The 23,432-nt window shown below is 45.9% G+C and overlaps 1 protein-coding gene across 1 annotated transcript in view; it reads right to left on the bottom strand.

Moving 5' to 3' along the window:
* LOC147712731 (C4b-binding protein alpha chain-like) overlaps positions 1-23,432 on the bottom strand; it is a 366,951-nt gene that overhangs the window by 113,395 nt on the left and 230,124 nt on the right. The window contains exons 11-12 of the mRNA XM_086923391.1: positions 9,429-9,614; positions 827-1,006 (exon numbers count right to left, since the gene is read on the bottom strand). Of these exons, the coding sequence (XP_086779517.1) occupies positions 827-1,006; positions 9,429-9,614 (366 nt within the window). The remainder of the gene's footprint in view (positions 1-826; positions 1,007-9,428; positions 9,615-23,432) is intronic.

Here is a 23,432-nt window from a genome sequence, read left to right as displayed (position 1 = left end):
GGCCCATAGGAATGAATGGGAAGTCATTCCCAATTAGCGATACGCAATTTGAGAATCGCAAATTGAGAATAATTTCAAGGGTGCAAGGGTGTCATAAGGACACACTGATGCGCATGTATGTACGCCACATGGCACCTTGAAAAATGCCAAAAAGTACATTTTTGAGAGAAATCGTAAATTACCACCAACTTGAAATTTGTGGAAATTTGCGATTTCTTAAGGAGAAATCGCACAACTTGGGTACTTGTTGCATAGCATTTGAGGAATCGCAATTTGCGATTGTTTCCTTAAATGCTTACGCAAAATTAAGGAATCGCAAATTTTTCAATTCCTTAATATTGCGATGCGATTTTCCTTATACATTGCGTTTTGCGAATTTTTTCTCGCAAACGCTTCTTTTTTGCGATTTGCGACTAAAAATAAGTTTCATACATATGCCCCCAGAAGGGCAACCCAATATATTGAGCATGTGATGTGTGTGTACATTATAGGACTCAGCTTTGAATCCTGGTTGGGCGGACTCAGCCTTTCATCTTTCTAAGCATACACAGGTATTAACTGAGAACTTTTCATAGATGGCCTCAGGTCACCCTAACTAGCAATGCTTTATTCTTCAGTCTAAGTGAAGGGCCTCACTGCAAAATGTGACAAGCCGACTCGTCTGCAACATTTCTGATACCTTCTGGAATGAAAATTCAAAGATTCCTATTTTTTGTGGCATCATGCATTCCTAGAACCAAATAGAAACATGTTGCATGTTCCTCTCGTACTTTACTTCTTGCCGTTCGTAATTAAAGTCGCATTGTCAACAGAGAAGAAGACTTACGCTGGCAAAGCGGTAGACGTGGGAACCATTGACCGTTTTCCTCGCATGTGGAGCTGTTCGTCCCCACCAACCGGAAGTTCTGATTACACTCTAAGGACACCGAATGTCTGTAGTGGAATGGAGGCTGCAGAGCAGTGACTACTTTTCCATCTTCAAGTTTTGGATTGGTGCAAGTAACAACTGGAAAGAAAAAGAGATAAACAAAGAAACTAAAGTTACTTATTCACAGCCCTGCCATGGGCCACGCATCACGGATTCAAATAACGCATTTCACTACATCGCCACACTGAAATGCAATGTCACGCAAATAGCAATCCTCAGTACTTAGTACTCGAGGTGATGATGCTCCAGCACGAGCTATCACATTCCAGTGCAGCACCTCTCCACCCAGGGTTCGCGTGTTGCAGCCCCGACTGAGACAGCTTACCGGGCACACACACAGAGCTGCACCGAGTACTTCAGAGGTCTTTAAAAGACCATTTGTTTGTTAATGAGGATTTGTTGTTTTTCACCCCTTCCTAGAGCCCCTGCAGCTCCACTCAGCCTATTGCTTGAAGAATTAGCCACCCCAAAAACATTTCTTAGCCCCGACTGAGACAGCTTCCCGTGCACACACACAGAGCTGCACCGAATACTTCAGAGATCTTTAACCGCATGCGCGCTAGCGGGTTTTCCCGCTGCGCGCTGAAAATTTAAAAAAACCCGCGTTTCGTGACAAAGCCAGCTCGTCATGCGTGCAGCGCAGGTAACGTCCATGACGAGCTGGCTTTGTCATCAGCATCGAAGGGGTTAAAAGACCATTTGTTTGTTAATGAGGATTTGTTGTTTTTCACCCCTTCCTAGAGCCTCTGCAGCTCCACTCAGCCTATTGCTTGAAGAATTAGCCACCCCAAAAACATGTTTCAGCCAAGCCTCCCCCACCCCATCCTGAATTTTGGCTCTAGGTGCGCCTCTGTGTGTAAGTTTCCTTATGCACAGTCCTTGCCTTAGAAGCTGAGGAGTTGAATGGGACCAGTGGAGTAGGAAAGATGACTTTCAATGCCCGAGCATGGAGACTAGGCTGACATAAGCACGTTGTGCTGGAGGATGGCTGAGTTACAGTTATGATTGGTGCAGCCAGTGTAACTGTGCTCCAGAGATAGTAAGTGCCCTCAAATGAGTAAGGATGTGGAAAACGATGAAGGGGAAAGTAGAGAAAGAGGAGGAAGGTACATCCATTTTGAAAAAAATGTAAGGACACCATAGCCATGTCAAATTCCATGCACAGATTAGTTGTACTCCGTCACATTTATGGCATTTTAGTTACTATATTTAGTGAAACTGAGCAAAAAAGGCACCACTTTTCAGTTATCTGTGGCGGTAGGAGGATTTTCAAACAGATTTGCATACTTAGTTTAAATGAAGAAATCTGGGATTTGTAATAAGTCTTTCTTCAGCCCTCAGTGTAAAACCTTCATTTACGATTATGCTATAAAATGCACCATATGGATCCGTATTGCAGACCCCGTGGTCCTAGTGATGAATAGGGTGTGAATGCTTCACTCTCGGAAGTGGTGCAATTTCTATCTTGCATTTGGGCCTCTATGAAGCATGCATTGGACCTGATGACAAAGTGTAAAGTCCTGCGCTTTGACTCCCACCAAAAGAATGGAGGGAGGGCGTCAGTAGTTCATATACCAGAAGACGTTGTTTGGGGGTGGTAGTTGGCTAATAGTCTTCCTGATTGGGCAGTAAAGAACATTTAAGGATCAAGTCATCCCAATATCGCTACTTGAAAACTGAATACAAAAGTGCGGTAGAAAGCTTTTCTTATGAGTAACATGAATTGATAAGTTGAACATTGGGAACTTCATTTAGTAGTAATCATGACATTTCCCTATGATGGACTACCCATTTTGAATAGAGTCCAGACATGAAGCACTAACTTACTTTACTGAAGCCCTTCAGCTGAAGGATCAATTCTTTGTTGTCTAAGTTTTGATTGTAACGTGAAACACTTTACCTTGACTAGATATTCATTCAAATGGAAGAAGGGGTAGATCCCCGGGGGCCTTGTGGGTTACTGGGAGATCAACACAGCTATGTAGGTCTAAGAGTAGCCATTAGGTACAGATTGGAGGAAAAAATTTCACTAAGGAACAGCACTTTTTCCTAGCAGCTACATCAGCTCTCCAGGGATAAGTGTAGGATAGAGTGGTAAATGGCACAACTGCCACAACATGTATCTGACGATTCAATGACATGAAAGAGGCATTAACACCCGAATTGCAAGTAGCAAGGAACTCACCTAGGATTTCTATCTGACCCTCTCCGTCCTATGGCGGTGGTGGACTTTGGACTGGATTTGTTGGGATGTATCTACAGGAGGACTTTAGTTGATGAGTAGGGCGGAATAGACGGATACGCTAAGTACTGATCAAAAATTATTGGGGAGAATAGGCTGTTTGACGCATGGCTCTTAAGGGGTGAATGCTGTAGACGACGGATGTCAGGGGTGTTAAGAATAGCCCCTACTGCAACCTCTTGGGAAGTTATAGAAGCGTTGGCTGGATAGATTGCAAGCATATGACTTGACTTTATTGGGCTCCGCAAGGAGGGATTTTTGGGGAGTTACACCCCCTCTAATATGCAGTTTCTGGAAGTACGTTGGGTACATGAGTGGTCAGTCGGATATGTTGAGGTGCTCGTCAGGCTTCACCAGGAATTTTAACATACACACAAACAAAAAAGCACACACACACTCTCCATCTCTGAAAAGTTTTAAAAAGTGTTATTTTACAAAATATTGTGTTTTCCCTCACTCTTTCCAATCCGCATTTCTCTTGATTTCGACTGCCCACTAAGCCCTTCTCTTACTCTGACGCATGATTTTTGAAATATCTGAACCCCTTCTTCTCCCCCCACCCCTCATCTTACTGACCAAGTTATGCCCCTGGGTCTTTCTTTAAATAGTGTTAAACAAGGGCGAGGAGGGCTCAGCGCCTAGTATTTTAAAGGCATCTGCAGCATCTCCGAATTGCTTTTACTTGCCCAAACCTACTGTTGAAACAGAAGTTTGGGTGAACGCGAGTCTGTGCAGACATTCTGTGGCCTTCACCTTGGCAAGCCAGAATTTGCCAGTGCTGAAATTGTGCCTCATTGTTCTCGAAGGAATAACTGTGCGGCCAGGGACTCTCTAAGCTGGACTGGCCTTCCTCAAGATTTGTTGGTAAAATGCCCAAGCCTACAACCCATCAGGTCAGTATGCGTTCACCTTGTGCACAGTCTGTCTACCCGCCGTGCCTCACTAAAGCTGCCACTGCATAAACAGATTCACTGGTACCTGGAGAGCGGAAACAGCCTTAATAACAAATCTTTAACAATGAGTGTAGTAAACAACGAGTCTTAACCCCTTCACTGCGGAGGCTATTCCGCTGCAGTGCTAAGGGGGCGGGGCGGAAATGCGGCGGGCGCATGCTGGTGACGGAACCGCTCCGTCACCAGCGTCGGTTGCGCTGTGCTTATGACGGAGCCGTTCCGTCATGGCCCCACCCGCTCAATAGAACGCTAAGCGCAGGCGCGGAATTCGTGCAGCGCAGGAGCGTCGGGCAGGCCATGACTGAACCGCTCCGTCATCAGCACAGCGCCACTGCAGCTGATGACGGAGCGGTTCCGTCATCAGCAGGGGAGGGGTTAAACAACAACCTTTCCATGAGCCACGACCACCTAAACCACGATGTACACAATCAACGACCTCCTTATGTTCTCATGAAACGGGCCAATAGATGGCACTGCAACCCATGATTTAGGAAGGGCACGAGTAAGGTACCTACCAGTTTTGTATGCCGTCAAGTTATGCATCTTAGTTTTGCTGCATCGTGGTTTGGAGGGAAATGGCAGTGGTTCACAGCATGGACAGGCGAGCAGCAGCACAGAAACCAAGTGAGGAGAAGTGAAGATTCCCACTGAGAAACTTAAGAATACAGGGTATTGAGAGTTTTATAAAGGGAGAGGTGAGGTTAAGGAGTCAAGCTCCATTTCAGCTGTAATTACTTGTCTCCGTGTCAGTGGCCATACCAACAAAGATAGGAAAGTAGATGGAAATCACCCTGAAATAATTATCAAGAATATTCCGTTTCAGAGGGAGCTAGTGTCAAATATCCACCCCCCCCCCCCTGGCCAATGAGGCAGAAGCTGAAGGTTCTCCTGTAGGCCATCCAAATGTATTTTGAAATTATAAAATAATATAGTATGTAAAACATATGAAGGACTTATATTTTATTGTTTGAGTGTTTATCACCGTCTTTTTGTAAGTTCATCCATATTTCTAAAAACGATTATTAAATTGATAATTTGTTACTTTAAACATTCTTCACTTAAAATTGTTTATTAAAAAAGACATGCGTTGGGGGGAGGAGCCAAGCTCGACAACGAGATGGCCGCACGTTAGCTCGGCTCCGCAGCCCTACCTGCCTACAATCTAATATCCTGACGATTATCCTGCCCAAAACGGACAACAACTTATATGCGGAGCTTTGCAGTAACTTACCATCCATCCCGGTGGGTCTGGTGTTCGGTGGATCCACAGCGGTGCCCTCCCGGAAAGTGCAGCATCCCCGGGGTTGAGACCGGGGCCTCGCCCTCAGCGAGTTGCCGGCGAGACGGTGTCGGCCTCGGTGGAGGTCTGGGGCCGGCCGGAAGATGCCGATGTGCGAGGAGCCCGGAGGCAAATGAAAGCGCCTGGGACACTCGTCCGGTGCTCCAGAGGTGGTGTGCGGCAAGTTGTGGGTTGGGGACGCCGTGCCTGGTGGCTCCCCCCTTTGTTGCCGTCTGGCCGTACCGGGATCCTTCACTCGGTGGCGAAGAGAGATTGTGGTGGAGCGGTGTCACCGGCGGGTCCCCCTCCCCTGTGACCACTATTTCAGCGCTGTGGGTGCTGCTCGTGCGCTTTAGGGGGGTCCCGCCAGGGTTCAGTTGTTGAGCCCACCCCTGGAGACGAATCCGGAGAGACGGCGTAGCTGTCACAAAATGGCGGCTGCTGCCATGTTCCGTGCAGGGTCCCGGGATGCCGATTTCCTGCCCTTGCACTCCACTTGGGCATGTACTGGTGAGCTCGAGCCTACGATGGGCGACGTCCATCAAGCTTTGTGGTCCTGGAGGTCGTCCTTGGTCCGGGATTCTTGTGTGCAGAGGGATGTAATGGCCGCCATTCCTCCCGGGCCAGCTTTTGAGGATGCGGATGGGTCTGGTGTGGTCGCTGATTGTTCCCCACTTCCTGGTTGGGGTGGCGATGGTCCGACTCATGAACCGGTGGAACCGCTGGAGCTCATTGACACTGGTATATACGGCTGCTTTGAACGGTTTCTGCATTGCCCTCGAGAGAGGGGGTACTACTGGCTGCTTCGGTCTATACTCCAGCAACTGTTCCATGGCCTTTCTTCCTCGCCATGTCCTATGCCCACTGGATCTACCCATATAGCGACGTTGGCTAAGAAGGGACTAGGGTGAACCCGGTTCTTTTAGGAGGACTACTGATTGGTGAATGGAGTTATGGACTGCCCTACATTGTGATACTTTGCGGATTCCTTCGTATTTGCGTGTTGCTGAACACTTGCCAGTTTCTTTTTGGGCATTACTCATGGCGTAAGTGGGCGGGGCCGTACCATTTGCTAATGGCTCCTCTCCCCAGGCCCTTCTTTTTCTTTCTCCCTTTCTCCCTTTCCTTTTCCGTTTCTCTATATTCTCTTTTCTATATTTCGGGTTCATCATTAGGGCGACAGGCACGCTGCTGGGGGGGTAGGCCGTAGCCTTCTGCAGGGGTGCAGGGTGGGATGGGTGGAGTAGGGTCTATCAGGCTGTTCTTTGTTTCTATGGCTCTTTTGTATCCTTTCCTTGGGTCTCCACGACTGTGTGTAACCCCGTGGGGTGAGTTACGGTGAGGGGAGAAATAGGTATTTTACGTCAGATGATACTCACGGCACTGTTTCTCCTAATTTATCGCTCCGACCCCTTGCATGTTCGCTACTGGTATTATTGCTTGCTATTATCACTGAGGGGCAGGTACAATAACGTGGAGTCCCCCTACTTCTTTTCTTCTTTGATTTTCTTGTTTTCTTATTTCCAGGGTTGGGAAGTATAGTGATTGCAGCCAATCTGCTTCCCTGATGGGTTTTTATTGTTGCGGAATTGCTGTTCAGTTAGTCTCTGGGTACATGTGGCTGGGCGTGGAACTACCATTGAGGAATTTTAAGCTAACCTATGTCTTGCATGCTATGGACCTTTCTGTTAACTTTTCCTTTTGTACTGCAATGAAACAGTTGGATTATTCCCCGCCATGCACTCCAGGTTGCTACCTATACGACCGATCCTTTATTCTTTAATATATAAAATTAACCTTCCCTGATCCTGTGTCGAGTGGTTCTAGTTAGTTGATAACATTGACTTGCAGCGTTAGGAATATCATCTAACCACTCTGTGCCTTTAATTGATGATGGTGCTTTCCAGTTTTGCCCCGTGGCCGGCCTCCGGGTTGTAGGCCCGTATTTGTACGCATCCATTTTCTCAAATAAAGGTTTTCAAAACTATTTAAAAAAAAAAAAAAAGACATGCGTTGTTTTGAGAACACAGTTGTATATTTGGGTAATGTGGCAATTATTTGTCGTGGTTAAGGAGTCATAACTAAGAATGTACTGGTTTGTCTTAGTTCGTGGTTTAGCCTTCGTGGTTTAGGCATTCGGTCTTTGAGTAGTAGTTGTTTAATCATACATCCGAGCCTGCAGGTGATTGCATTAGGCCACAGGTACTCATAGTACGGCCCGCGGGCCGCCAACGGCTCAGCAAGACTTTCTTGGCAGCCTGACGACCTTTCAGACGTCTACCAGTGTGACTCTGAGACTGCTGGTCTGTGGGGGCCAGCCATAGTCAGAATGGCACTGCGGCGCTAAAAGGTGAAATACAACACATCCTCATTAACACGTGACTGGTCTTTTAAAGACCTGTGAAGTGCTCGGTGCGGCTTAGAGTGTGTGTGCCCGGAAGCTGTCTCAGCCCGGGCACACACAGGCAGGGTGAGATGACGGAGAGGGAGGGAGGTAAAGGGAAGGAGACAGAGGGAAAGGGAGGGAGGGAAAGGGAGGGAGAGAGAGGGGGAGGGAGGGAAAGGGGGAGGGGGAGGGAGGGAAAGGGAGGGAGAAAGGGGGAGGGGGAGGGAGGGAAAGGGAGGCAGCGTGAGGGAGATAAAGGGAGACAGAGGAAGAGTGAGGGAGGGAAAGGGAGAGTGAGGGAGGGAAAGGAAGACAGAGGGAGAGGGAGGGAGGGAAAGGGAGACAGAGGGAGAGGGAGGGAGAGGGAAGGAGGGAAACGGAGACAGAGGGAGAGTGAGGGAGGGAAAGGGACACAGAGTGAGGGAGGGAAAGGGAGACAGAGTGAGGAGGGAAAGGGAGACAGAGGGAGAGGGAGACAGAGACAGAGTGAGGGAGGGAAAGGGAGAGAGGGAGGGAGGGAAAGGGAGGAAAAGGGAGACAGAGGGAGAGTGAGGGATGGAAAGGGAGACAGAGGGAGAGTGAGGGGGGAAAGAGAGAGGGAGGGAGAGGGAGGGAGGGAAAGGGAGACAAAGGGAGAGTGCGGGAGGGAAAGGAAGACAGAGGGAGAGTGAGGGAGGGAAAGGGGGTAGAGGTAGAGGGAGGGAAAGGGAGGGAGAGGTAGGGAGGGAAATGGAGGGAAAGGGAGGGAGAGGGAGGGAAATGGAGGGTAAGGGAGGGAGAGGGTGGGAGAGAGAGGGAGAGGGAGGGAAAGGGAGGCAGAGTGGTTGAGGGAAAAGGGAGACAGAAGACGAGTGAGGGAGGGAAAGGGAGACAGAGGGAGAGGGAGGGAGGGAGAGTGAGAGAGGGAAAGGGAGACAGAGGGAGAGAGAGGGAGGGAAAGGGAGGGAGAGGGAGAGGGAGAGGGAGGGAGGGAGGGAGAGGGAGAGGGAGGGAGGGAGAGGGAGGGAAGGGAGGGAGAGGGAAGCAAAGGGAGACAAAGGGAGAGTGCGGGAGGGAAAGGGAGATAGAGGGAGAGTGATGGAGGTAAAGGGAGACAGATGGAGAGTGAGGGAGGGAAAGGGAGAGGGAGGGAGAGTGAGGGAGGGAAATGGAGACAGATTGTGAGTGAGAGAGGGAAAGGGAGACAGAGGGAGAGCGAGGTAGGGAAAGGGAGACAGAATGAGAGAGACAGAGTGAGGGAGACAGAGTGAGGTAGAGAGAGAGAGAGAGAGAGAGAAAGCAAGAGAGAGAAAGAGAGCGAGAGAGAGATGTGTGTATGCCGGGTCCGGTGGCTCAGTGGAGGAAGGCGTTCGCTGCAGGGACCAGTGATCAACCTCAAGGTCAGTTTTTTTTTGTTGCTCTAGCCCCGCCCCCTCCCCCACTGACCCCGCCGCCTCTGGTGCAGCCCTTGGACACAAACCACACTGTAAATTTGGCCCCCGAGAGAAAGTTTGTGAGTACCCATGCATTAGGCAATAACTGATCTGCAGCTGCACGCATAAAACCACGCTCATACTTCAAACTACTGTTAATAAAAACAAATTAACTTGGTTCTGCTTGCGCACCATTCATCCATCATGAAGACTGCAATAATACTATACCTTTACAGGAAGCTCGAATCCCACTCCAACTTTCATTTTCTTGACAAGTCATTGTTTTGCTTCCAACAAGCAAAAGATTCTCAGAGTTACACCGGTATTCTATGGTTTCCTTGTATCCATACTTTTCTCGGTTTGTGCCATTGTGCGTCCCGTTTGCTATGTCTGGAGGTTTGCTGCAACTTACAGCTAAAAAAACAGAGAAAAAAAGAACATTTGAAAACGCTCAGTGCCTGTTGTATCACTGCGATCAAACTTGTTTTGACGCTAAAAAGCAAGGGGCAGATTTACAATTACTGGCGCATCCCTGCAAATTAGCAGGGATGCACCAGTAATTGTGCGCTGCAGCTCAGCTACCCATGATGCACCGCATTTACTATGCGGCGCACCATGGGGCAAAAACAGCACAGATGCGTGATGTATCTGTGCCATAAAGGCGGCGCATTGCTGGAGTTGCGTCGCAAGAGCAGGCACACACAACATATATATATATATACATATATATATATATATATATAGATATATATATATATATATATATATATATATATATATATATATATATATATATATATATATATATATATGTTACCTACTGGCGGTCGCCAGTAGGTAGTTATAGTTAGGATTTTTTTCAATGCAAAATCTCAAAATTCTATTGTGAATAACTTTGGCGCCGGTTGACAAATCTGCCTGACAATTTTGTCAAATTTGCCTCGCGGAGCTCTGGTCCTTCCCTGAAAGTTTCGGGGGGATTCGTCAAGCGGGGGCCGAGATAAAAGGGGGGTCCCAAAACGTGTTTTCCCCATGTTAATTTCCATAGGGCGGTCAACCTCACTTTTAGCCCGAACGGCTGAATGGATTTCCACCAAACTTGGCAACATTTTAGGGACTGGTAGCCCGATGTGCCTTTGCTATGTCTCAAGATATGTGCTGCAGTGGTTTTTACGAAAATTAACTTTGAAAAAATATATATTGGGCTACATTTATGTTAGAGCCCAAATGTAGCCCAATGTAGCCCAAAGATGGCCACCAGAGACAAAAAAAAACCAAATGTAGCTCAAATATCAGCCAGATGTAGCCCAACTATAGCCCAATGACAGAATGTCCCAGAGTGTTCTAAAGAACAACTAGAGCGCTAACAGTCTTACTTATGACAAAAGTATGGCACACCTGAAGTCATCTTGATTGGAATAAAGTGTTAACACTTAAAATATTTAATTTGCAAAGGAACAAAACAAGGGGGTTCATTTTGCCATAGAAATTATGATTAGTGCTGAAGAAAGAAAAATTAGGGCACATTTTGAGTGACTTCTCAAATCCTCTTATATTTCAATAAAAAAATCTGATATGCAGTCTCCCAAGATGGCCACCAGAGACAAAAGAGCCCAAATGTAACCCAAATATCAGCCAGATGTAGCCCAACTATAGCCCAATGACAGAATGTCCCAGAGTGTTCTAAAGAACACTGAAAAAACCATAGGTTTCACACCAGTTATAGTTAGGAATTAGCATTTAAAAAACCTATTAAATTCACTGAAAAAAACAGGGGTTTCACACCAGTTATAGTTAGGTGAAAATTTTACCCGCATAAAACCATTGAAATTCCCACGTTATAGTTAGTTGGACTCACTATAACTTGCGTGTGCAATGCACTGCTGATGACGTCACATATTACATCACTTATGACATCACTGATGACATCTCAAATGACATCACTGATGACATCTCAAATAACATCACTGATGACATCTCAAATGACATCACTGATGACATCATCCAGTGAATGTGTATCTTTCTGAAAAATAAATATTTTTTATATATGTATATCTAAAGGTTGATGGAAGAATAAATGGGTAAATAAATGTCTAAATGGATATGTTTGTTTTTTGTGTAAAATTGATTGGTTAACTGTTTATTTGCATGTGTGAATTTGTGTGTGAGTAACTATATGGATGAGTATTAGTGTGTAACAGGATGTATAGGTGTATGAGTACATATGATGAGTAAGTACATGCATGAGTGACTATATAGAACTGTTGGTGAATGAGTGGATGTGTATGTAGATGTTGGAATTACCTAATAAGTTGTTGTATTTGGTATTGGTTTCTCCTTTTTTAAGAAAATGTTAGTTTCTATTTTTGAATGTGTGTGTCAAAGGTTATGGCATCTCAAATGACATCACTGATGACATCATCCAGTGAATGTGCATCTTTCTGAAAAATAAATATTTTTTATATATGTATATCTAAAGGTTGATGGAAGAATAAATGGGTAAATAAATGTCTAAATGGATGTGTTTGGTTTTTGTATAAAATTGATTGGTTAACTGACTTATTAAATGTATCTTAGTGAATACATATATTAGCGAGTAATGTTTAAATATTTAAATATCTGTATCTGTGTCTCACTTTGTGTATAAGTGGCTGCATGGGTTGGTGAGTAGCTACATGAGTGTGTATATGGGTTATTAGTTGTTTTTTTGAGTATCAGTATCAGTGTCTGTATGGTTCGGTGGGGGATATTACTTTGAGCACAGATGCATGAATGAGTGACTCACTATTTGTATGTATTTTGAAGACAGCATGTGTGCAAGACTGTATGGGTGGATGATTGTGTGTATGGGTGGGTTAGTGAGTATGTGTTTTTATAATTGATTGTTTAAGAGACTAAATATGTTTCCGTTTCTGTAGAAGTATGTGTAGTGGTGTGTATATAGCAGTATAATCAAGTAAATGGTTTTTTGATCAGTGATATCATGAGTGATGTCACTGACCATGTCATGAGTGATTTAATATGTGACGTCATCAGCAGTGCATTGCACGCGCAAGTTATAGTGAGTCCAACTAACTATAACGTGGGAATTTCAACGGTTTTATGCGAGTAAAATTTCCACCGAACTATAACTGGTGTGAAACCTATGGTTTTTTCAGTGAATATATATAGATATATATATATATATTACCTACTGGCGGTCGCCAGTAGGTATATATAGTTAGGATTTTTTTTAATAGGGATTTCTGAAAATTCTATGTTGAATAACTTTGGCGTTGATGGACGGAATTGGCTGAAATTTTCAGGAAAATGGCACATTTTGTTTCTGAGCATCCCCTGAAAGTTTGGGGGGGTTTCGTCAAGCGGGGGCCGAGAAAAAAGGGGGGTCCCAAAACATGCTTTTAACATTGAGTTTTCTATAGGGCGGTTGGACTCACTTTTAGCTCGAACGGCTGAATGGATTTCTATGAAACTTGGCAAAATTGTAGAGACTGTTTGCCCGATGTGCCTTTGCTAGGTCTCAAGATATGTGCTCCAGTGGATTTTGAGAAATTAACGTTCAAAAAAATATATATATCTGTGACAGCGTCCCGGTTAGCGCCCTGGTTCGCGTACCAGACGCGTAACGGAACTTCGCGAGGAGAAGCGGATTGGCTCTCCGGTGACTGTCAACATTCTAAACAGTCCGGAGCGACCGCCATCTTGTCTCTCGGTAGGATCGAGAGACAAGGGGTGGAGATAAACGAAGGGGGAAATGAATGAAAGGGGGCAAGATAGACCCCTCCTGACCCCCTAGGATTGATGTGGGGGCTATTAAAGGGCCCCGCGGGGCAAAAAAAGTAAAAAAAAAATGTTTTTGATTTTACACGTTGAAAGCGCTAACCGTTACGCGAACCGGGTAGCTCACCGTTAGCGTAATGGGAGTCCGCCATCTTGTGTTTCGGACGAATTTAGTCACAAGATGGAGGATAAACAATGTTGGGAATGGGTATAAGGGGGCACGGGAGACATATCCTTACCCCCTAGGTTTTCTGAGGGTGGCTGAGGAGGCCCATATATGTAAAAAAAAAAACAGCCTTTTTTTCCTAAATTTTTGCACGGTTAGCGCCCGGTCCGCGCACCGGGTAGTGTTCCGGAAAGCGTAACAAGGGGAAAACCAAGGGAAACAGTAAAATAATATTGGTGGGTTATCCTGGAGGTGACGCACCTCAGCAACGCTATAATTGATTGGATGCCACCTCTGCATGTGGCGGTGCATAGTATAGTTTCCAAAACTATACCTTTTGTCTGTGCCTTGGGACAGAACTGCATCGCAATGAGGCATGTCACCAGCCGGGCATTGACCTTTTGCCCTCGAGGGTAAGAAAAAAATTGCCATATAAAATGGTCTAAGCGGTGGGATTGCCGGGGCTCTTCACGCAAGAACTGCCTCGGCTCTACCTCCTCTTCCTCTTCTTCTTCCTCTTCCTCTGGGATTGGAAGGAACTGTGCAGGTGGTCCTTCCTTCGTAGGTGGTTGTGGTGGTGGTGGGGGTCCACCAGCTGCAGCTACTACAGATGCCATGACTGAACAAGCAGAAACAGGTCTTCCTCTCACAAAGATGAAAGTTAGAGTGAGGAAAAAAGGTGGGGGCTTTCATCATTTGGGGAAAAAAAATGTTCTAAACCAATGAAAAGTGTTATTTTCAGGTCACATGACCTGTTACGCTTACGTTACGCGTCCCACTCTGCGCCCGGAGCGCTTCCGGGGTGCTGCGCTTCGCGCCTCGGGTCACGCTCCAGAGCACTTCCGAGTGCGCTAACGCGGCGCGTCATAAGACGCACTACGCGGCAACGCGATACGTCACGCTTACGCGACGCGTCACAATGTTGTTTTCGAATGCGGCAGTTGCGCTAACGGAACGTTTCCCGGTGCACGGATCGGGTCGCGGCACCAAATTGAGCTAACGGGAAGCTACCCGGTGCGTGGACCGGCAGCGAAAAAAAACAATAATAATTGTATACATAAAAAAATTATATTAAATACATAAAAATATATTTTTCCTTTAAAAGAAGAATACATTTTACAGCTTTTGATATTTGCAATTAAAAAACCATTGAAATTCACTGAAAAAACCCCAGGTTATAGACCATATATAGGGGCCGATTAGGATGGAGGATTTTCCGCCTCCTCCGGGCCGGCGGAAGCCACCTCCGGCCCGGAGGAGGCGGAAAATCCTCTGCGGACTCACCAAAGACCCACCGCCACATTACGATGGCTGGTGGGTCTTGGTTTCTGTCCGCTGCTTTTCCGCCGCGGTCGGATTACAACCGCGGCGGAAAAGCTCTCATTTGGCTGGCAGTGTCTATCAGACACCGCCGGCCAAATTAGGATGCATTTGAAAACATGCTTTTCCGCGGCGGTTTTTCCGCCGTGGAAAAGCATGTGTACTTTTGCTTTTGGGGGCCCGTTGCGGGCCCCCAGGGTGTTGGTGGGTGGGGGGTGCACATGGGGGGTACCTATGGTACCCCCCAGCATTTACATGCACAATGCGGCAGGCACCGCGCGGTGCCTGCCGCTTTGTGCATGTAAATGTTACACATGCACTTTTAACATTGCGGCGGGTGCTGCTTGAAGCAGCACCCGCCGCAATGATAAATATCCAGGATGTGACCGCCAGGGTGGCGGTCACATCCTAATCGCACATGAGGGAACGCCGCAGCCCATGCGGACGTTCCCTCATACTCAGGGGTCGCGGACGGACTCAAGTCTGTCCGCGATCCTAATCGACCCCATAGTTAGGAATTAGCATTTACAAAACCTTGAAAATTCACTGAAAAAACCATAGGTTATAGACCATATATAGTTAGGAATTAGCATTTACAAAACTTTATTTTACTCACACAAAACCATTGAAATTCGCATATATAGTTAGTTGCACTAACTATATATCGCGCACCCGCAATCCACTGCTGATGATGTCACATATTACATCATTCATGACATGGTCAGTGACATCACTGATGACATCACTGATAGCATCTCAAATGACATCACTGATGACATCACTGATGACATCTCAAATGACATCACTGATGACATCACTGATGAAATCTCATTTGACATTACTGATCACATCACTGATGATATCATTCATGTGATAATACGATAAACCTCTTCAGACTCTAATATAACCTTAGATACAATCAGTGTAAACAGACACTCACAGACTGTCACTCATCCATGGAGTTACTCACACACCTAGTCAGTCATGCAAAGAATCAATCACACCTCCATTTCCTCAACTATACAGTTATACACACCTTACTTATTCAAACATAGACTAACACATATTTACTCTCTTATACAATCCCTGATACAAATTCACAATGATCCATACAGCCACTCACACATTCACTGGCTCTTATGCACAGCTATTTATATATGTCAACTCTCACATGTACTGTGTTTTACATATGTACTTACTTGGACATGTAGCACTGAGATATGCATTCACTCACCAATACACTCATGCACACAGTCAACCGCCCATACAGCTGTTTCCACATGCACTTTTGAACCCATACATCTAGTGAATCCACTGCTCACACATCTATGCACAGAGTCATACACCTCCCAGCCACCCACACACACACTCAGTCTCCCATACAAATACTTGGGCAACCAATCAATAACCCATATAGTTACTCATATAGCTACTGATGTATGTATGTATGTATTTGAGCTTATATACACATGCAGCAGTTTACAGAACAACAGACATAATGATGCACAAATTAAGACAGTTTAGTCACTAACCCATGCACTCACTGAGACACATTTAATCACTCACTCATACAGTCAGTCATGCACCTACTAAATCCTTCATCCAGACACTTATACATTCACTCATTCTTCAATATGTAAGACATATTTTAACTTTACAGAAACATACAGTCACTGGATGTTGTCATCAGTGATGTCATCAGTGATGTCATTTGAGATGTTATCAGTGATGTCACAGACCATGTTATGAATGATGTAATATGTGACATCATCAGCAGTGGATTGCGGGTGCGCGATATATAGTTAGTGCAACTAACTATATATGCGATTTCAATGGTTTTGTGTGAGTAAAATAAGGTTTTGTAAATGCTAATTCCTAACTATATATGGTCTATAACCTATGGTTTTTTCAGTGAATTTTCAAGGTTTTGTAAATGCTAATTCCTAATTATATATGGTCTATAGCCTATGGTTTTTTCAGTGAATATATATATATATACATACACAAATAGATATTTTTTGATGCTATCAATTGTGTAATAGAACACGTGAGTGATGTAATATGTGAAGAAAGTATTCTAATATAAACACCGGGGTACTACAGTCACTTTGTAATATGGTGTGTCTACATGTGGTTTTCAGTGCATCCATGTTCTAAAGGCACAACTTGGGTTTCAAGTGTTTACATGTTGAGTCTTTTGCTAAGCTTGTAATGTGTGAAACAGGAGAGCTATCTACATGGACCTGTAAGAGTTTTTTATTTATCTGTTTGTTTATATATTTCTAGATCAGCCCCCCCTTCCCACTTTTATTACTTGTCCTGTGCACTGAACTAGCTGTGTGGTCAGCTGACTACTTGACACCGAATCGCACGCTGGCACCTGCGCTTCAGTTGGACTGACACCAGAAAAAGTGTATACTATACTTATGAGCTGTGGTTTTTCTCCTATTCCTATGACTGAAAATTGATTTATAGGTAAACCTTTTGTACAGTATGGGCCTGATTCACGATGGTAAAGTTAGACGAAAGTCTAACTTTACGACTTTCGTTATTCACAAAGGGCAATTACTGAGTGGCATGTATGCAGTTTGATAGTGTGAAGTGGATTCTTTTTTGCCAATTGGGGGTTGTGGCAGTAATTATGTATAAATATGGTGCTTGAACCATTACTCAATATTTGTATACAATTCCTGAATAAATGAAGAAACTGGGATATTTTCCATTGTAATAAGTTTTTGTGGTGTTCCATTTAACTTACTATTTGATTTGTTAGCGTCTACTGGAAGAGAGTTGTTTATTCCTAATATGTGAGGTAAGTCACAGTGCATACTGAGGGCGCAAATTATAGTTACTTTAGGTCATGAGTTATAGTTATTAAAAATATGCATAACTGGTGAATTCCAGTGGTTGAGTTCATTTAATGTTGTGTTTTAACTGATATTTTCACCTAACTAGAGCATCAATTTTACCTTTGTTTTTGCAGTGAATGTCTATTTTTTTAAATGCAAAGTAAGAGGTCCATCACTGTGAGCGGTACAGGGTTGGCTCAGTACTTGGCCAAATGCACAGCTGACTATGTCATGATGGTTGTTGGTGCCACTGCTGCTTGTAGAGGCATCACCAGCATCAAAGTATGTTTTTTTTTTAAAAAAGTCCTTGTAGAGCATTATGGGTGTTCCTCAACTGAAGCAGTAAATGTGAAATTAGTGGCCACTTCGCACTGCTCATTTCACAGTTGTTTTTAGAAAAACACAAGTGGGGCAGTCACGGACGGTATGACTCACGGGGGAGTGGGTGGCGAGGGTCAGGCGGGAGTCTGCATGGGGGAAGATTTAAAATAACAAAATCAACTTACCCTACCAGGACCTGCGCCGCCTCGCTCTGGGCCGTGTTTTGCTGTTGCTTTGCTGCTCTCCTGCCTCAGGTAGGAACAGGTTGCAGGCAGCCTCCCTCTCCTTCCCAAGCCAATCACAATGCTACAATGGGAGTGTTGTGATTGGTCCGGACGGCGCCCAGCCAGGAGACTACGGGGAGGCCATTTTGTCTTTTGTATATATAGGCTGCATGCAACCTACATAGAGAAAATGCAGTGTGCGCAGGACTGGTTTTGTCGGGCCCCAGAGGGCCAACCAAACAGTCTGGGCCCACAGTATTGGGAAAACCACTCCTCCCCGACCACCCACCCCAAACCAGGCATACCCTCCCGTTAGCCCCCAACCAGGCCAATTCTGCCTTCTGCGTTATCTCAGCGCGAGAAGCAAAAACATAAAATGGTATTTAAAATATGCAGCTCCTGATTTGGGGAGGAGGTGGCCTACCCTACCTGAGCCACGAAAGTTGACCAGGGCCCCGGGGCCCATATTTATTTTATCGAGGAGAGGGTGTACGACCCCCTGTCCCCAACACTTCTCAAGGCCCCAGGAACCTACACCCACAGTAATTATTTTTTTGAATGGTAATGGGGTATGGCCCCCTAATGATTCCAGTTAAGGGTCCCAGGAACCCTATACCTTGGGCCTAAGCATTTGTTTTGAGAGGGGCACCATCTATTGGCCCCAAAGACCCCATCCCCTGGGGCCCGATGGCAGCAGTGTCCCAGGGACCCCATTTACCGGTACACTGCAGTTCAATGCCTTCAAGAGTTTGGGCAGGGAGACCTTAAACTCCCTGCTGGCACTCTTGGTGATAGAGAACAAATGCTTTCTACCATTCGCGGCAACAGAGAAAATCTGGTACAACCTGACGGGAGCAGACAAATGGAGTCATCTTTTACCGCACCATAATGGGTGCAGACAGGGGAGCCGACAGGGACTCGGTGGGGGGTTAGAGGGGATGGAATAAATTGCTATGTCTGCCTGAAGAATAGGGGGTGGGGGGATTGACAGCTTGCAACAACAAGCCCTTATTTACCGTAATAAAATGATGAAGACTTCTGACAGGTCATGCACAATAGGCAAGAATAGCTGTTACAGATTGGGTATTAGGAAATACTAGAAATAAAAGAAGACCCAAAGCAGTCTCTTGCTAAGTGCCCAGATTGTGGAATGCCATCCCAGTTCAAATCCAGCAGGCCACATTCTTTCCACTGGCATAGCTAGGGGGGGCGAGGGGGGCGGTCCGCCCCAGGCGGCACCATTTTTGAGGCGGCCGCGCGGCACTGGATGCCCGTTGCGGCCGCGGTGGCATTTATAATTTATTTGGGAAGTCTGTTGTTGAACACAGTGCCCAAAATACATTATGAAGGCGGCCACGGCCACAACGGACCTCCAGTGCTGCGGCCACCGCCCAGACCGTAAAAGTGCACTCAGGGTGCTCTGTGCAAAGCGGTAACTGCAAGCGGCATGCACAGAGCACTGTGCCTGCCTGCTGCTGCAGTTACCGAAAGCAAGAGATCAGGAGTGCTGGTTTCAGCGCGGCGCCTGCTAAGAGGACACTCCCCCTCACATGGAGAAGACTGGGGCCCCCGGATGTGACATACATTTTGTGAGAGGCTGCGGCAATGCTGCTTTAACCGCTGCTGCTTTAACCGCCGCGCGGTAATTTAAGCTCAATCACGGGTGTGATCATCCCCGCGACTCAAGCTGCCCACGTCACCGCGGCGACGCCCGCTGCTGAGCCGAGATTGCAGCCCGGGCGTTTGCTGAGGGGCCCTTCTTTGCCGCCAGGATGGGCGCACAGCGGAGGTGAAGTAAAGTAGGCACCACGTGGGTGCTAGCGGGTAAGTACCGTGCTCTAAAGATGCACGCTTTTAATATGAGCGCATGGTAGAGGAAAAAAAACGAGCCTTAGACTGAAACCTTCATGGCCAAGGCTCGCCTCATCTGTCTCTGATCACGGGCTTGAGGCATCTCTCTTTATGTATGATGTGTGTGTGCCGCTAGCGCTTAAGTGGGGACCAGTGCCCCGTCCTACGCCTGCCGAGCTGCAGAGGACAGGACCGTCAGTCACTGACTATGATTAGACTCTTGGGTTCGTTTTCATGATGGGGTGACTGTCACTCCTCTTCTAGGAGTCAGTTTCTGGCTGTATGCTCGGGGCTGTTTTACTCCTGCTGTTTAATGTAGGGTTGAGGGGGGTTAGTCCTCCTCCTCGCTTTCGAGGAGTGACTGGACCGGAGAAGATAACTTTTAGAGGACTGTGGAAAGGAGCAGCCCACTGCTGCTGACTGTTCGAAATCAGTCTTTTCCTTTCTCATCTTACGGCATGAGGCCCTCCTGGGGGATACCTCTAATACCCCTCCCCTCCAGATACAAGAAGCAAGAGAACCGACTCAAACTGGCCAGAGCAGGCCCTTCCTCCCCAGTAACACCTTCTCCCTCCCACGAGTTCGCACTTCAGCACTGCCACCCTAGGGCCTGCACTCTCACAGTGACCTCTGCTGAGCGTCATATCCTGCTGATGGGACCGTCAAAACAATTTCCTTCCCTTCCGATTACTGGTGGTTATAGCCCACCGTCGTCCTCAGACAAACCCCACATATAGCCTCCAACCTGGACCTCGAGGAACATAACCCCTCGCTAGACCCCACTCTTGTTATTTGGAAAATGATTTCCTTTATTTTACATTTCAGGTTCGATTACAATTATTTATCGTCCATCTGGGAGTACTTTTTTTACAAGCACTATGTAAGCACAGCCTGGTAGAGCCTTCGTGGTGCTTTATCAGGTGCAAGTATGGACGAGTGTATCAATTCTGAGCTGGAGAAGTGGACCAGTTGTAACACACATTTGTCCCTCATTTTACCCAGAGATAATGTGTGGATGACCAGAAACTGACTGGCTTTATGGCTGTTCTGAGTTCAGGCAGCTCTTAGCCACAAGAGCATACTCACCAGAAACCCACACTATCTTTTTTAAAGGCATTACTGTAAGCAGATTATAGTGCAGAATGGAAAAAACAAAATAACTCTACACAGGCAACTTTTCAATTCACGAGGAAGGGTGGAAATATTTACACAATCTGGATCTCAGTGCTGGGCTTTTATGAGCTAGATTTGTGCAAGTCGTTCCCTGTCACCCTCCCTTTATATCTTAAAGGGCACAGTAATATTGTAGGTCATTCCAAAATCGCTTCAACTTACACCCTAGTTAGTGAACTCCGTGTGCCTATAAAACAGGACTGACTCATGGAAAGGTGACCGGTGTCACAATAACACCAGTCATCCAATCAAGGCTGAAACGCTGCTTTCTGGTCTGTTCTTCTTTAATAATAAGATGGCTGGCACACAATGGCGGGACCTGTTTTTGTCTCTTAATTGTGCTCACCGTCCTTTTTGCCCAGCACCCCCCACTCCCCCAAGGGGCGGCAATCTGAGGGATAGCCCCTGATTCTTGCTCTACCTCTAATGGAGCCAAGGGTGCACCTTTTCACCTAACAGCATTGCAAGCTGCCCAGTTCTGTGTTCGAGGGAGCACATATCTCTCTGTCCACCACTACAGTCCCGTCCCTGCCCAATTAGTATTTAACACCCATCAGACTTGGTATATAGCTGCTGCAACAGGGTCTGCCTGTACACAATGCCTACAGCACACAGTACATGACCAAAGGTATGTGCAGCTAGTTCAATGGGAAGTGGACTTGCACATGCACTACCCAAATGCAAATTAACATGCCATAGCTATGCATGCAAATAACGAAATGGCACCCTTGAGGACAGTGTGATTACAGGGGAATATTACCAGCCTCCTCAACCGGATTAGGGCAGCATTACATGTTTAGTTGAAAGGGGTAAGTAAGCCTACAAACATGTTTTATGTTGTGTGTCTGGACTAATAGGGCTGGGACAAACAACTAGGAATTACCATTCGAACCAGGGCACAGACAGACCTGAAGAAAGCCTTGGCCCGTTAGTGGCCAGTTAGATAATGCAGAAACAAGATACATCCATATGCCACACAGACACTGGCATATACCAATTTTTAACCATACCAAGGGCACCCATCATTAATGGAAAACCAGGGTATCCCGAGGTCATTTTATTCTTAAGACACCGTCTGATAAATTTCTAGAGTGCTCCCTTGAATATAGTTGCACAAATCCTGGAAGAGAGCCGATGATGAAGCATGACACTAATATAGTGGGGGAGGGTCTATAAAACAACTAAAAAGAGTTTCCCCTTTGAGTTCATTCGTGCTCTTTGATCCCAAGGCGTGAATAAATAAGAGGTCTATAGGAGACCCTTAAGTGTGATGATTTGTAAAGGCAGTGAATTTGATACCTGGTGACAGGCATGACTAAGGGAAAGGTGACCATTTTCAGCCGACATTACACTGTTCGCTAAAAACGTTCCTTATCCACTTGCCCTCCCAAGATTATAGTCATTGTCAGAGACCATGGGTCAAAGACAAATGCACTGGAGGGAAATCTTTGTGTGGATTTTCAAAGGACATAATTGAGAAGAATTTAAACAAAAAGAAAAGGAAGACAATGCTCCAGGACCCCCTCTCCCCCCTCATTCAACTAAGCCGCAATGTCTCTGCCTCATTACTTTAGGAATTCAGCATTGAGAGCCCCCTTTCCCTACTGCCGGCATTAAGGAGTGCTTAGAAGAAGGTGAATCCCCAAAAACAATGTTTTTGAGCTATTTATGAAAAAAATAGGATAGTTACATCTAAATTTACTTCTCAGTGTTCGACATTGTGAATTGCAAGGACTCATAGGGACCTCTGATTAGAGATAAAATAATATCGAATCTCCGCAATGTGTAAGGCCACCTAAAGTATGTGCAGTTGTACTAATAAAGTACCTTACAATAGGTTACAAATGAGTTAACTATTCACTTCTGCAAGTAGGCCTATGAAGAGATGGTCATTGCGAAATACTGTTTCATCTGGAACATGCGAAAAGATTTTTCAAATGAGTGGACCAGCCAACAAACCGGTACCAAAGTCAGTCACCTTCCACGCAGCCTGCTAAGTTATTGACTTTTTACTGGGCATAATGGCCTATCGCAGATAGCATTCTGCTAAGCACATACAATTTTTACCTATGGGCCATTCTACCTCTGGGGAGTCAGTCCGCCACCATTTGACCAGCGTCTTAGACTTTTTGTCCAGAGGTGAAACTGACATTAAAAATGAAGGAAGCCATTTCTAGAAGCTACTTGGTCCATAATGTGAAATAGGGCAGCAACCATAGCACCAACCGAACATGGCACTAAACTATAGAAGGCCAGAAACAATGCTCTTTTAAGTATGCCTTGAGAACCCCAGATGTCTGCAAAGCCTAATGTTTAAAATATACAGAGTGCGGGCCTTGGAGTTGTCCCCTTCAGCCATTGGCTTGTTTGGGTCAGTCCCCTTTATCCGTTGGCTTGAGACTTTGGCAATCACATTTTGTATCAGCGTAGAATAGTATTACCCTCTCAGGTCCTGCTACTGGCCACTGAGTTTATCCTTCTGCTGACAAGGGAATGTTTCCACTGTATGGCATGAAGGACTTCGTTGGAGCAGCGGTAGTTGAGAAAG

This window comes from Lissotriton vulgaris, chromosome 5, assembly GCF_964263255.1.
Source record: "Lissotriton vulgaris chromosome 5, aLisVul1.2, whole genome shotgun sequence".
Classification (NCBI taxonomy): domain Eukaryota; kingdom Metazoa; phylum Chordata; class Amphibia; order Caudata; family Salamandridae; genus Lissotriton; species Lissotriton vulgaris.
The sequence above is the reverse complement of the archived record's forward strand: the minus strand, read 5'-3'. Positions and strand labels throughout refer to the sequence as shown.